Here is a 16,103-nt window from a genome sequence, read left to right on the forward strand (position 1 = left end):
AATTACCTGCTTTGTGTGCTCTCCGTCATCAAAGTCCTCGGGGAACTGCGGTGATGAGGGCTAAAAGAGTATTACATTCAAATCAGCAAGGGCTTGGCAGACTGCCACAGGCAAAGCTTTTATTCATCACAGTAAGATAACTAAAGGGCACATTAAAATTTGCTAACATGACACCTTCACCATGCCCTGTGCTCACTCTTCCAGTCTACGAGGGCAGACTTCACCCAATTGACTGTCTAGGTTGTGGAAATCACCCCCCTTAAGTTTAAATGAGAAATAATTTAAATGCATCTCAGTGTATGCGGTATTGATTTATTTGTTTGCTTGTTATCTACTATGGTGTTGTGACAGGATTTTGCTGCATAGTCTAGGCTGGCCTTGAGCCCATGGTCCTTCCTCTCACATGCTGAGACTGTAGGCATGCACCACCATGCCAGGCTTGCTATATGTGATTTCATTTGCTTGCCTTTGCTCTCTAAGGATGAGAAAGGCTCCCCAGATCTGTAGCTCATAAAGCATTGAGTCTAAACTGCCCAGGCTTTACTCTTTCTTATTTATTTATTTATTTATTTATTGATTGATTGATTGATTGATTGAGATAGGGTTTATCTGTAGCTTTGGAGCCTGTCCTGGAACTTGCTTTGTAGACCAGGTTGGCCTCGAACTTGCAGAGATCCACCTCCGCCTGCCTCTTGAGTGCTGAGATTAAAGGTATGCACTCTCTTACTGCCTTTTTGCCATGGGCATTCTTGAGCTGGCACCTTGTAACACTGGTCTTTATTAGCTCAAACAGCAACAGAGGCAAGGGTTAATTTCAAGAACATGAGTAGAAATTTCATTGGGGAAAAACAGCTCAAATAACTGATATTTCTGAGAGCCATGTATTTGCCAGGATTGGCAAATACTCTGCCATAGAGGCAGGCCTATCTCCAGACTTCTGATCCATTTTAACTTCTGGTCATTTAGATTTGCTTTAGGCACTACAGGATCAGGTCTGTTCAATATGATCTTTATTTTTTTTTTGGGGGGAAGGAGAGGAGATACGAAGTCTCATATAGCTTAGGCTGGCTCGCCTCAAACAAAACTGTTTTTCCTCATTGGGCATATTGACAGATGTGGGTTTTTCTCTTACTAGACATAACAATAGTCTATGCTGACAATCTTTAGTTATCAAAATTGCTGTGTTAACTCCTTAAAATGAGGCTACTCTCCTTGTTCTTAAGACTTGTCACTGAAAATGACAGCTGATTATCTTACCATCTACTAGTCAATGACAGTCATTAAAATGACAGAAGGCAGCCAGTCTTGGTGTCATACACCTGTAGTCCCAGCATGCAGAAGATTAAGATGGGGACCTCACACTTCAGGTCAGCTAGGCTATAGGCTAAGACCAGGTTTTTTTTTTTTTTTTTAAATTAAAGTAACAACTGATAGCCTCTTCTATGTTATAAATGCCAGGAGAAAAATCCTGCTCTGAGCTCTGAGGATCAGGAAATTTATGCATCAAACATATCTGACACCCACATCTCGAAGCTTGTTGAGAACAAAAATCCTTTCCGAGGCTGTCACCATGGGGTGATAGGACATCTCAAAGAAGATAATTCCCAGGCTGAAGAGATCCACTTTCTGTGGGGAAAACAGAGTTGTCTTTAGAGAGCTCTGATATCAAATTTCTAGGAGCTAGGGGATTTGCACTGGAATGAAGTAAAAAAAAAAAAAAAATCTGATGATCTACTCTAAAACTAGTCTTTAGACCTATAATTTTAAAAGCAAATCATCAAAATTTTCACTCAGATATGGTTGTCACAGTCAAGCTTACATGCCCATCCATTTAATAGCTATCTCCCCATAAGAACATTTGAGAACTAGTCTCTTGCAATGTTTGAAATCCCTATACATGATTATAAACTGTAGCACGCTGTACAGAATGTATGCACTGTACCAAGAACCTTTTCTTGATGCTTGCCATGTCCTCCACTTCACCCTTCCCCTTCCTTGGCATACTGTAGTCATGGCTTGTCACCACCACTGACAGGACCAAACCTTCCACATGCCAGGAAGGTGCTCTGCCCCTGGCCCTGGGTTGTCTTTGTTCATCTTTATTCTAAATGCTATCCTCTAAGGGTCTTGGGATATGGCTTGATGGTAGAACACCTGCCTAGAATGTTTAAGGTCCTTAGGGCTGGATGCCCAGAACTGAAGAAGACAATTCTGAATGTCTGCCAATCATTGTTGGCTCTATCATAACTGGGCCAGCTTTCTGAGGGCTGGGAACACAGCTGTCTTATTCCTGTGATGGCCTTGCTTCCTATGTTCCCGACTGAGTACTGGGAGAGCAGAGGTTGGCTCACACATTCCTAAAGGACAGAGGGACTGAAAGCTTTTATAAGAAGCCAGCTTCAGTTGCTGCCCTTGGGCATTGCTGCACGCCCTACCTAGAATGGGAATCAGTGACTGTTCCTATTTCAGCTGGTTGCTATGCCCTACCTGTAACAATCTTGCTGTTCTTACTTGTAACTTATACTACACACACACACCCCTATACCTGGTTGTATGCAGACTTGGTGCTTCCTTGAACCTCAGGGCTTACATAGAGAGCAGTGCCAACCATACCAGTCAAGTGGCCTGTGGAGGAAAACAGGAGGAGAGCTGTCCAGCCATGGACTAAGTTATTATTGTTGTTGCTGTTTTATAGTACTAAGTACTGAGCCCAGGGCCTTGTGCATGCTAGGTGAGTGGCAGTGAGCTACATCCGCAGCTCTAGGTTAAAAAAAAAAAAAAAACAAAAACAAAAACAAAAACAAAAAAAAAAAAAAAAAAAAAAAAAAACTGAAAACCAGAGGGCTTCCTTCCCACCCCCACTTTCATTTAGTTATTTGTGTGGGCATGTGTGCTGGTGTATATGTGAGGGTCAGAGGACAACTTGTGGGAGTTTGTTGTATTCTTCCACCTGTTGTGCCCAGACTCTGAAACCCCAAACCCACCACGAGACCAGATCTAATGCAAAAGCAAAGGGTCTTTTAAATTTACCAGTTAACTGGAGTTAACTTGGGAGCAGCAGTGGGGCAGGGCATGTATTGGAGGTAGAATGGGGTGGGGGAGTGTCCTGCTAGTTGCATAGTAACAGTCTCAGGATTGGTGCACCTCCGAGCTTGGGCAACCTGTCCTGAGTTGATTGGTCAGCAGCAGCTGCAGAAGGGTTGCTGTACCTAGAAGCCCTCCCAGGGCAGTTGCTAAGCCTTATATTCCACTATCAGTACAGCACATCCAGAGCCCACCAGCTAACTTCTGATTGGTTCCTTGCCACATGGAGGGTATCAGCACATGTAGCTGTGTCAGGGGCCTATGCCTTGCTGGGTCTGTTTTGCAGCCTGTCATGGCTGCCAAAGCAGGGGCTGTGAGGGGCTGGACCCTTCACATCATGTGGGCTCCAGAGGTTGAACTCAGGTCACCAGGCTTGGTGGCAAGCACCTTTACCTGCTGAGCATCTCAATGGCCCAAAACAAAAAAGCTCCTTAAATGCAAGGGCTGGTTTGTATCCTGTGTGCTGTACTCACCAGGAGGAAATGCAAGCATTACACAGAGGACTGATCTACACCCCAGACTGCCCAGCACTGCCTCACACAAGGATGTCTGCTTACACAGGAAGCAAGGGTTAGCTAGGACCCCAGACAGGCCAGAACTTGAGACCCTACAGGACCAATTGGGATTGGTCAAAACATAGCTTTGGGCCCAGGAGACATTATTCTACTAACCAAAGCTCTTCTGTTTCTGAACAACAACTAACATAATGAAAAAGAAAAAAAAAATACTTAAACTTCCATAGAAACCATTCAAAGGATAATTTCAATTTGCTTCAGAATAAAGTCTTTAAAGTCAAAGGCAGATTCCAGGCTGAGAAGTTTTATGGTCTGCTTTTGAACACATGGATGAAAGAGGCTTTACCTGAAGGGTCTGATTTGACCACGTGATCGCCTGCCTGGTCGTCCTGTTTACCATCAGCCTAAAACACAATTGTACAGATTAACTCTATGAGCCCTCAGTGGGAATAGCTCTTCTGTCTCTAAATGAAGACTGAAACGTTAACATGTCAGAATTGTCATCACCATGCTTGTTTTTGTTTTTTTTCGAGGCAGCACTTCTCTGTGTAGCCCTAGACCAGGCTGACCTTGAACTCAGATCCACCTGCCTCTGTCTCCTGAGTGCTGGGACTAAAGGTGTGTGCCACCACTGCCCTGCTATAACCATGCTTCTTTGAGTTGTCTCATTTACAATTTTTTTTTAATGCTTAGTTAACCTATTCATACAAAGGCTCAAAGGAAACCCAGTGGACACAAGAGGAAAAAGAGTAAGTCTTCAGGATGAAATGCCCACACTCTTACAGAAACCATGTTCATACCACAAACACTAAGAGTTGAACTTGTGGTGATATTTTGTTTATGATCTAAAAAATAAAGCTCACCTGAAGATCAGAGTGCAAACCTAGCTGGCCACATTAATTAGCTATAGAGGCCAGGCAGTGGTGGTATACACCTTTAATCCCAGCAGCCACACTAGTTAGCCTTTGAGGCCAGGCAGTGATAGCACACACCTTTAATCCCAGTACTAGAAAGACAGAGGCAGATAGATCTCTGTTAGTTCAAGGCCACCCTGGGCTACATGAAATTGATCCAGTCTAAATGAGAAACAGAGCTCACACAAAGGTGATCCCAGCACTTGGGGTGACACACCTTTAATCCCAGCACTGTGGAGGTGGAGACAGGGATATGGCTGGGTAGAGAGAGGAATATAAGGTGGGAGGAGACAAGACCTTAAGGGATTCAGTCTGAGGGTTTGTAGAAATGGATGCACAGTCTAGGCAGTCAGTCTGAGGATTCATGGACAAAGGATCACCACTTCAATCTGAGGATTTGGTAGAGGTAAAAAGTCTCTCTAATGGCTGGTTTCTTTGCTTCTCTAATTTTTCACTACCCCCCCCCCATTAGAATCCGTGCAACACACAGATCATGAGGAATTCTCCAGATGCTTACACTCGCCTTCTGTTCTACTTTCTGATAAGACTTTGAGGCAGGTCCTAGAATATACATATTTTACAGATGAGCAGTTCTGCCAAGCCACAGCACAGGGCAGCCACAAAGGTCTCTGTCTAGATCTGACTGGCCTAGGACTTGCTATGCAACCCAGGCTGGTCTTGAACCTGTAGCAGGTCCCCCTGCCTCTGCCTTCTGTGTGCTGGGATAATGGGTGCTCAATGCCACTTCCAGCTCTTTTCTGCCTCCTCACTCTCCACTCCTACTTTCACCTGCTAAGCTAGCCCTGATAGTTATTCCTGTCATCATCAAAACTCTATTTTCTTCCTCTGACCAGCCTTGGAATGAGCTACACTTACTACAGACCATGGAATCTTAAAGCTAGCTTAGGACAGTAAGTAGAGCCTTGGCATTCAAGTCTGTCCAACTTTCCAAAGACTTCCTCTCTACATACCAGCCTCTGCACTTTGCAGGTTCAGCTAATCAGAGCATGGGTATTCAAACAGCCAAGTCTGCTCTCCCTAGGCCCTCGGCTTATACTGAGATCCCTGCCCAGGTAATACAATGTTGTGCCCTAGATTCCTACCTACTTTTTAAATACCCATCTGGAATGCCACTGGTTATATACATACATACATACATACATACATACATACATACATACATATTCTTTCTTTTTTGGGAGGATGATGGGAGTCTCATTATGTGGTCTAGGTTGGTCTTGAACACCTGAGTTTAACTGATTCTTTTGCCTCAACCATCTGAGTAGCTGAGACTGCAGTGTGTGTCATGGCACTGGGCCCACAGCCTTCCTTGTTCCTCACAACCACGTGTCCTCCCCTCTCTCCTTACACTCATCTCACTATTTCTCAACCTCACATTAATTATCTGTGTCAGGGCAATGTCTGTCCAGGGCTGCGCCTCACTTTTGTCAACCAACTGAAAGTTCCTCAGATGAAAAGCATCTGTCAAATGCTCAGCAAGGGAGCCTAAAATAACAAATTATTTCTTAGAGTATTGAGTGCCTTCCACCTAAACATTGCTCATAAACCAAGAGCTTCAAAGCCTAAGAGACACTGCAGCTTATCCCTTCAGACCCACCTCCCAGCAGAAGGTGACATGGCAGGGCACAGGAGGCTCACTCCCGGTCTCTTTATTTCCAGGATTATTAAGACACCTAGGTCATTTTCAGGCATAGCCTGATTTTAAAAATACTCACAGTGAAGGCTAGATGGTCTGTTGCCAAACCAAAATCACCTATTTTCACATGGTCATCAGAATCCAAAAAAATATTGACAGGCTTCAGGTCCCGATGAATCATTCCCTGTTGGAAGACAATGAAGAATCTAACAACTGCCTCAAACAGAGCTTAACACTACACGTGTTTCCTAATTGTAAGTGATGACAACTGGAAGAGGTCTCCTCCCGTGGTCCACCTGGTCCTAGATGTGTGGTCCTAAGCAGGGCTCCCTTTCCCTCTGTCACACCACAAAAGCCAACTCTGGTCAGGCCCCACACCACCTTCATCCCCTCTCCGTTACTCCTCCTCCTGCCTAGGGCACTCTCATACTTCCCCACTCATTCTAATCGTACCAACATTTCCTGTTCCATCTCCTTCAGGAGCCTTGCATGTTATACTAACACCAGCTCCTGGGAGGAGCTCATTGATGATGTCACAGGAATCCTGCTTTCTTCCTCCTCCTCCTACAGGCTCATCATTGTCACTCTTTCACTTGGAAGATGCTAAATGTAATAAGAACTCTTCTTTTACTATGATACAAAGGATGTGAGCTGTCAGAATCCAGTTTTTGTTGCCATGCCTCTACTCGGCCATCATGGACTCTTATCCCTCTGGAACTGTAAGACCAAATCAATTCCTTGGTCATGCTGTCTTATCACAGCAACAGAAAAATAACCAATACAGGCTATACAGTCAGTCTATTGCAACTACTCAAATCTGCTGTTATAAAATACAGACATAGGCAAGTGAGCATGGCTTTGTTCCAATAAAACTTTATTGATAGACAATGAAATTTCAATTTCTATTATGATATATTCCTTAAAAAATTGCTATAGCCACTTAAAAACAGAAAAGCTATTCTTAGTTCATAAGCCATATAAGAACAGGTGTGAATCAGATTTGACCCAGGAGTCATCTTCAGTGTTTTCTACAGGAGTTGACACTGGGTATTGATGGGGAATATCCTTCTGTATATATGTTTTTCTTATTGGTTGATGAATAAAATACTGTTTATCTGATAGAGACAGGAAGATAGGCAGGGCTAGGAGATGAGAATTCTTGAAAAGGTAGGCAGAAAAATGCTGGAAGGAGATGCCATGGAGGGACCGGGAGGATAGGGCCTACCAGGTGTTCTCTGGTAAGATAAGGACATGTAGAAATACATAGATTAGTAGTTAGAGATTAATAGTTAAGACAGAGCTAGCTAATAAGAAGCCCTAGCCATTGGCCAACAGTTTTGTAATTAATATAGCATCTGTGTGTTTATTTGGGGCTTGAGAGCTATGGGACAACAACAGGGTACTGTCCCTGTATTTTGATACTTCGTTCTATTACCTACCAATATATTATTTCATGACAGTGAGGTGGCTCAACAGGCAAAGGTCCTTTCTAGCAAGCCCAATGGCTTGAGTTTGATGCCTGGAATTCACACAAACAAATACATGTAAATAAGTGTAAAAAGATGATTTCATCATATCTGTAGTTTTCTTCCTGGTTTTGTTTTATATGCTTGTTTTTCTCTACTTTTCTATTTGATTTTTAATATAAGTTTATATATAAGTAGGGGCTGTGGAGACAGTTCAGTAGGTAAAATGTTTTCTGTGCAAGCATGAGGACCTGAGTTCAGATAGTCAATACCTACATAAAAGCTGGGTACAGAGGGTGGTAGACAAGCAGCTCCTGAAAGCTGGCTGGTTAGCTAGTTTAGCTGAATTGGCAAGTTTTATGTTCAGCAAGATACCTTGTCAGAAAAAAAAGGAGGGGGATAATAATAGAAGATACCTGTCTTATTTACTTTTCTATTTGGTGACAAGACACATATGCAGCTTATAGAAGGAAGAGTTTATTTGGGCTTAACGTTTCAGAGGGTGAGTCCATGACCATCATGGTGGGGAGTATGATAGCAGGAGGCTGACATGATACTGAACAGTAGCTGAAAGCTTATATCCTGATCTAAAAACTCTGAGGCAGAGAGAGCTAATTGGGAATGGCATTTCCACCAACTGGAGACCAAGTATTCAAATATATGAGCCTATGAGGCCATTTTCATTCAACCTACACTGTGTTGACTTCCGGCATTCACACACACATAGGGGAGCTTCTCCTAATCCCCGCAACACATGCACAGACATCCATGCAACATACATACACAATTTATGTAAACAGAAGTACATGGGCATGGGATGTAAATGCTTACTTTCTCATGGATGTAAGCTAATCCGTCCAGAATCTCTCGAAAAAGTCTCCAAAGCCTGACGGTGTCTCGATACAGTCCCTGGTCAATGGTGTCCCGAAGGGTGCTCTTTTCACAGTACTCCATCTGCAGAAAAGAAGGAAGAAGGCAGGACCCGATCACACCACAGGTTCAAAGTCAGGAGGACAACTGTAGTCAATACAATCATCTGTAAAACTTGTAACAGGGACTTTAAGCAATTTTAGAAAGAACTGCCTTTTTATTATGCTAAAAAAGAAAACTTAAGATTATGAAAACTACCTTGAGTAGGGAATGTAGCTCAGTGGTAGAGTATGTTGCATTCTAAGCATTCAATCCTGGTACCCCAAATACCCCCTAAGGCCCCTAAGGAGCAAATATGTGTTTAATAATAATATTAATAACTGATAGTACTGAAGAACACATCAGGGCAAATATATATATTAGCAGCTAATATAACTTTCTCCCCCAGTGGGATTGAACCCAGGACCTCTTGCATGTGAAGCAATTGTTCTATTTCTGAGCTATACCTCTAGCTCCTACTTAAAATATATATATATATATATATATATGTATATATATATATATACACACACACACACACACACACACACACACACACACACGAATAGAGAGATGGCTCAGTAATTAAGAGCACTGCTGTTCTTCGAGAGGACCAGGGTTCAATTCTCAGCACCCACATGGCAGTTCACAACTGTCTGTAACTCCAGTTTCAGGGTATCTGACATGATACCCTCACATAGACATACATGTAGGCAAACAAATAATATATATATCTGCTTAATTTAAAAAGTTTTACTTGTTTGAAAACCTTGTCACAAATATGAAAATTGATATTGCAATGTTATTACTTTACAAGATTGTGTCCAATCTTAAATTTCCAAGAATAGCTAACTAGCCTAATTAAGTCCTTGGCTTTATTTGCCTACAGATAACAGATCCTCTTTGAAACTAGAGAACATTATACCTATGGCAACAATCAAGCAGGGGCTCTGTCTCACCCCTCCTTGGCTGTGCTAAGATAGAAAACAATCTTTAAGACTTAGGCGATGTGTGAAACTAGCTTCTGGTTCTGGACTGTTCAGGCAGAAGTGTTGTAGTTTTACAGGTCACTCATTTCTTCATGGACAGCACTGCTGGCCCATTCTGAGTCATCCCTGAGGCCTCAGTCAGGCCCTCCCATGAGTCCCACCCACTTCACAGGGGTGTTTAGAGAACCGAGACATGCAGACAGTTAGGGCACGCTTGCATTTATGGGAGTCAGACACGGTTATAAGCACTTCCTCTTGTTCAGATGTGAGAAGGATCAGACAGTTAATTAAGTTGTGGGAAACAGAGGCACAAAAGACTAAAGACTCTCATCTGAACTCATACAGCAGTGATGGGTGGATCCAGGTTGTGAACGTGCACAGCCTGAGTCCAGAGCTGCCCCCAGGTACTTCCTGATAACACTGTGGTAAAGGACACTGTGGGGATAGGGGAGGCTTTCATGCTGTAATTTTCATGGCCAATTAATCTTTGGCAGTGATATCAGCCCCTTTATGTCCATTACCATTGCCAACAAGCAGTGAAAGGTGCCACATCACCGAGCAGTCAGCAGGGTCTCACCTGGATATAAAGGTAGTGCACAGCCTCAGTTGTCACCGATGGCTCAATTTCATGGCAACTGTCCTTTCCATTGCAGTCGTCAACCTAAACCAAGAAGACACAGGAGAACTTCAAGTGAGGGCTGAAATTAAACAAGAGCATTGCCACCTTCAAGAACTTGTGTCTAAGACCCCAACTTCACCCCTGTGCAGGGCTTCCTATTGCCTTTAGGGGTCATCAGCATTACAGGACACAACCACTGTCTTTTAGAAGCTTGAAATACTTAACCAGAAATTCTGCATAGCTTACAGACCTGTTACACGATGGGGAAAATGGGGGAACAGGTAAGATGTGTAATAACACAAAGTTTCTGCTCAAGTCTTAGCACCGAAGGCCTATGGATATGAAGGGCAGAAGGAAATACAGGGTTCAATATTAACAGGCTATTAACAGGCTGTCTTCTTTTGGGGTATTCAAAGAAAGTGTTTTAATGTGTTCACACTGTCAAAGGGTACACTGCCCTTAGGGTTACACTCCTGAACAATCACTTTGCTGCCACAACTTGCTTGTCTCCCATAAGTAATTTTCTTTCTAATGAATGACACCTTAATAATAATAACAGGAAAAAGTCTTTTCTAGGGCTGGAGGAAAAAAGTTAATGGCTCAATGGTTAAGAGTGCTTACTATTCCAGCAGAGGACCTGGGTTCTGTTCCCGGGACCAACATCAGGCAGCTGACAACTACCTATAACTCCAGTTCCAGGGGACTCAGTGCCCTATGGCCTTCATGGGGGAGCTGCACTCGTATGGTGTGCATAACCTCAAACAGAACATATACAAATGCATTAAAATGTTTTAGAGTCATTTCTTCTGAACAGACATATTGAAATACTTTTAATCCCAAATAGAGAAAAAAAAATGTTTCTGATCGTTTTTGATTCACAGAGTTTCTATTAGATTTTATTTTTCTATTTTCTATTTTAGTTACATCTATGTGTGCTTGACTACGTGTGGGTGTGTGCATGTAGTGCAAATGCTCGTGGGGGCTAGAAGAGGTCGTGGGACTTCCTGAAGCTGAGAACCAGGCAGCTGTGGGCCGCTGGAACTGATTCTCTGTAGAGCATTATGTATTCTTAACTGCTCTCTGGCCCCCTGGCTCCAATTTTTATGAGGAAGGATGTTTTTTCAAAGAAAAATAAAAAGTCCTGCTCCTGAAATAACTGGATTCAACTACTGAATTACTTATATCCCCTGGAGAGCATCTATGAAGATTATTAACCCCTTGGGGTTCTACCCATAGAATGCTCATGGGATGCTGCCTTTAACTGAGCCAAACTGGAAGCATAAATTTGATACCCTTCATAATTAAATGCATAACTAACATTAAAAGCAAAGATAATTTTGCTTTAGCAGTTTAGACTATTTATGCTAATTTTGTAAGAAAAATTAAAGTAAGAGGATCTTAAGTGATTTTTTTAATTGACAAGTGCTTATTAATAAACATACTGGCTAATTCAATCAAATCTTCAAATCAATTGAACCGTGCATCCTACAGGGTCTATATGTTTATATCCTGTGAGTAAGCTCATAAATGCTGGTGGTTATCCTTTCATCTCAAGGAATAAAGTTATCACAAACTGTATGTAGTTATAGAACATTTGTTTTTCTGAATCTACAATGACATTCCAGTTTTTACTCAGGGCTCTAGGCATCAGCCTGGATCTCTGCAGCCTAACCAGAAAGGAAGGCGGGATACCTGGGATCTGAGGTGTAGACAGTGTTTGTGTCAAGCACTTAAAACCAGGAGCTGTTTGGAGAAATGTGCTTCATATCACACCTACTACATATGCCCATAAGAGACAGCTCTTTAAAAGATTGTGTGTATGTGTGTGTGTGTGTGTGTGTGTGTGTGTGTGTGTGTAAACATCTGGAACTGGAGTTACAGGCAGCTGTGAACTTCCTTTTCAAGGGCATTACTTGCTCTCAACTGCCAGCCCCTAGGAAGGATATGTCCTAACAACAAAATTTACTTTTACTAACAGTAAGGTGAATTCTGGCATTCTCTCCTCTTTTCCACAACATCAGAAATAAAATAAGGCTGGCTGTGTTCCTTTCAATTAGCTACATAGTTGAATCACTGTTCTAGAAGATGGTTTATCAAAGATTATTTGAGCATCAAGATTAACTGATAAGATTAAGCTAACTCCATGATGAGACTGTTTATTTGCATTCAATCCTCACCCCCAACCATAGAAAACATTTTCCAATCCTCTATTAAAACAAATATTTTTAAATTTTATTTATTTGTATGTTTATGTACACCATATGTGTTGCAGATGCCTGTGGAGGCCAGAGGACATTGGATTGCCTGGGACTGGAGGTACAGGGGGGTTATGAGTCACCATGTGGGTGCTGGGAACCAAGCTCAGGTCAGTAAGAGTCATTAAGTGTTCTAAACTGCTAAGCGCCTCTCTAGGCCCCTGTGAAACTTACGCCACATGTGGAAAAAGTACAGTGCATCAGTTTTTTCCCCTTTTATATGTCAGTATAAAACATGATAAATTTATATATACATATATTGGTATGTATTTATGATGTGAATAAAAGCCTATAATCACAAGTAGGCACATATCTTAAAGGAATGGATGTCTTTTAAACTGATGTTTACATATCAGTTCAATGCTCTGGCATTCTGCCTGAAGTTTCTAAAATCACATATCATTTCCTTACATACCATGCTCTGACTAAAACTAGCAAATTTCTGCCTACATATTTACCTGATTATGACTTTTACTGTTTTCATCTTCATTGTCAAAGATGATGTCACTGTCAGAGTCTGAAGCAGGTCTGAAGAAAAAGAAATAAAGAAATATTGAACAAACAAAAAATAAAGCTGACATTCTTTTTAGTTCACCAGAAAACCAAAGGAGCTAGAACATTATAGCATGTGATGGTTTGAAAGAGAATGGCCACCATAGGCTCATATATTTGAATGTTCTGTCTCCAGCTGGTGGATTAGGGGGCATGGCCTTGTTGGAGGAAGTGTATCACTGAGGGTAGGCTTTGAGTTTCTCTCTCTGCCTCTGAATCATGTCTGCCTGCCTGCTTGCCTCCTGCCTGTCTGCTGCCTAATGCCAAGCTTCTCACCAAGATGGAAATGGACTAATTCTCTGAAACCAAAAGCAAGCCCATGATTAAATGGTTTCTAAGTTGCTTTGGTTATGGTATCTCTTCACAGCAATAGAACAGTAGCTAAGACACACCATGACTACAGCATCGATACAGATTGGGCTGTTGGCTTCTCTTTTCTGTTACCCAAACTCTGGTCTTTTATTTATCTTATTTAAAGAAAAACCTTTATGTGTATGGGTCTGTGCCCCCTACATATGCAGTACCCACAGAGACCAGAAGGGGGCGTTAGATCCCTTGGGACTGGAGTCATAGATGGTTGTGAGCCATGCTTGGTATGGAACTCAAGTCCATTGGAAGAGCAAAGAGCACTGAGCAATCTCTCCAGCCCCCAACAAAGAACTCTTTAAAATGTAGCTAGATTGTTTCTCAAAGTAATTAAATGCTAAGATAAATTGTATCCAACTGAGTACAATGAAACATCTCTAAGGCAAATGCCCTTGGGTCATAATTACAGGTCTGGGCACTTAGAACTACATCAAGACTCTAAGATTCTTAAGTGGTCCACAGAGTTGGAAGCTGTGATTTAATGCACTGCCCTGTCACAAATTCTATTAAATCTATCAAGATAAAGTATTGGAAATAACTTCTGCTTTTCCTTTCTCCTGGCCTCAGATGTGGGGAATCTTTAAAATTCCTGTACATTGCATCTGACTACTCTCTGAAACAGATTTCCACCGGCTTGCTTCTCTCTTGTTCCTCTGGGGTGGGCCTGTTGGTTTAGGCATCAGGGGTCCCCTACCGCTAGCTAGCACTTACAGGAAGGACTGTGAGAAGACACCATCGTGCTCATCTTCATCCTCCTCATCGCTGCTGGAGCCCGGGCCAGTGACTGGGAAGCGCGCACTGGTGGAGCGCTCCGCAGATGTGCTCCACTCCACAGAGCTGCTGAGGATAGGCGGCGGTGCTGCAGCCTCCACACTGCCCAGCTCCTCGGTGCCGTCTGCTGCTTTCTCGCAGGCAGCTGGGCTGTTCTGGGCCTGGGGTCTGCAGTCTGGGGGTGGTGTCCCGGGCACTGCAGGGCGTTCATGCCGCTCGATCCAGGCATTGTAGTAGCGCACAATGTTCTCATGGTGCAGGCGAGACAGCAGCGTCACCTCACCCTTGATCCTGCGGAAGTGCCTGCTGGCAGGGTTGATTGGGATGCGCTTCACTGCATAACAGCAGCCATCCAGCTTGTTTTGCACCTGCCAGGCAGTAGGGGAGGACTTGGTCAGATCTGTGGCCCAGGATTTTGCACACTGGCATTTACACAGCCTGGCCCCATTAGTTCCTTCCCAGCAGAACCTGAAATTCTGAGAACCCACAATAATAGCTGAGAGCCACAAGGCGTGAATTCATACTGCAGAAAGCCTTGGATACCCCCCAAACGGGGAAAAGGTCAAGGAATCCAGATGTGGGGTTCTGCTGGGAGGCACTGGGGAGAGGACAACCTTCATCTCCCTGCCTCCTTGTTTCTTTTGCTTTCTCCTCACACTCCCTTTTCTCCATCTCTTTTTGGGACAGGATCTCACTATGTAGCCAGTCCTGGAACTTGATATCTTCCTGCTTCAGAGCTGGGATTACTGAACTACGCATTACCTCTGTTTTAATCACTACATTTCTTTTTTAGCCAGGGTCTCATAGCACAGGCTGACCCCAAACTCCTTATGCAGACAAGGGTAACCTTAGACGGCAACCTCCTGCCTCCACCTTTGAATGGTGGGATAGGCATGGGCCACTCTGCCTATCGTAATAACCTCTCTCTTTTTTTTTTTTTTTTTTTTTTTTTTTTTTTTGTGACAGGGTTTCTTTGTGTAGCTTTGGGCCTGTTTTGGAACTCACTTTGTAAACCAGGTTGATCTTGAACTCACACAGATCTGCCTGCTTCTGCCTCCTGGGTGCTGGGATTAAAGGTATGTGCCACCACTGCCTGGCAATAATTCTTTATTGATAAGCATAACATTTTCTTTTCTTTAAAAAATTTAGATTAACATATGAAATAATGAGTTACATTAATTTTGATGACATTGCTTCCCTGTTCTTCTCTCATTATATCTGGTAAATAAATTCCAAAATCATTTTAGTTTTAAAGTAAAATTAATTTTCTAAAGCCAGTGTAAGTCTTCATCTGATGATTTTATTGGCTTAATACTTAAAATCACTAAAAAAGAATGAAACTCCAGAAATGTTAACAAACCTGAAATAAATGCTGACTATTTTACAGAGAATGTATAAGGCCATGTGAATTGGAAGAGTTTTCTTACCTATATGATATTTGTAGATTTTCATTACTGGTCTGAATGGGGTCAATGAGAGGAGGACATATGGAGAAAGAGTACTGCCCGAGCCCCACAGAGGTGTGATTGACGGACAGCAGTGATCACCATTAACACACGTGCCGTCCATTGACTTTGTCATCCAACTAAGATTCCAAAATATGGTTATAAAATAAGACAATACTATTAGGAGCACAATGAATCAATAGAAAAGCCTCAAGGCCAGTGTGCTCAGACCATCCCTATCCTGAGGATTTCACTGGCCTGACTAAATTAACTATACCAGATTCTTTCTCATTTACATAAGACCCAATGCACTAGAAACTAGCAATTCATTTGTTCAAATGAACAAGTGCACACACAGTGAAGGGCCAGCTGCTAAAGGAACCTACGGTGAAGCAGGCTGCACTACTCAAATGGCAACGTGGGAAGGGTGTGAGAGCCAAGGGGAGGAACAAGGGCACAGCCGAAGATGCCCTTGTTAGAGCAAACTCACGAACTGCCGTGTGAATAAGGCAGGCTACAAGGGACCCTGTCCAGAAAGAAAAGAAAGAAATGAAGTTTAAC

The 16,103-nt window shown here is 42.7% G+C and overlaps 1 protein-coding gene across 2 annotated transcripts in view; it reads right to left on the reverse strand.

Annotated features, from left to right (window-relative positions):
* The window catches only part of Eif2ak4 (eukaryotic translation initiation factor 2 alpha kinase 4), an 87,062-nt gene that overhangs the window by 31,708 nt on the left and 39,251 nt on the right, over positions 1 to 16,103 (reverse strand). For both annotated transcript variants that reach the window (XR_007834462.1, XM_051183708.1), the window contains exons 12-20: positions 14,038 to 14,465; positions 12,867 to 12,936; positions 10,112 to 10,195; positions 8,468 to 8,590; positions 6,250 to 6,354; positions 3,946 to 4,003; positions 2,546 to 2,625; positions 1,525 to 1,626; positions 7 to 60 (exon numbers count right to left, since the gene is read on the reverse strand). Coding sequence is in view for 1 of the 2 variants with exons in the window: in XM_051183708.1 (XP_051039665.1) it covers positions 7 to 60; positions 1,525 to 1,626; positions 2,546 to 2,625; positions 3,946 to 4,003; positions 6,250 to 6,354; positions 8,468 to 8,590; positions 10,112 to 10,195; positions 12,867 to 12,936; positions 14,038 to 14,465 (1,104 nt within the window). In the remaining variant the exon portion in view is untranslated. The remainder of the gene's footprint in view (positions 1 to 6; positions 61 to 1,524; positions 1,627 to 2,545; positions 2,626 to 3,945; positions 4,004 to 6,249; positions 6,355 to 8,467; positions 8,591 to 10,111; positions 10,196 to 12,866; positions 12,937 to 14,037; positions 14,466 to 16,103) is intronic.

This window comes from Phodopus roborovskii, unplaced genomic scaffold (assembly GCF_943737965.1).
Source record: "Phodopus roborovskii unplaced genomic scaffold, PHOROB, whole genome shotgun sequence".
In the NCBI taxonomy this organism is placed as follows: domain Eukaryota; kingdom Metazoa; phylum Chordata; class Mammalia; order Rodentia; family Cricetidae; genus Phodopus; species Phodopus roborovskii.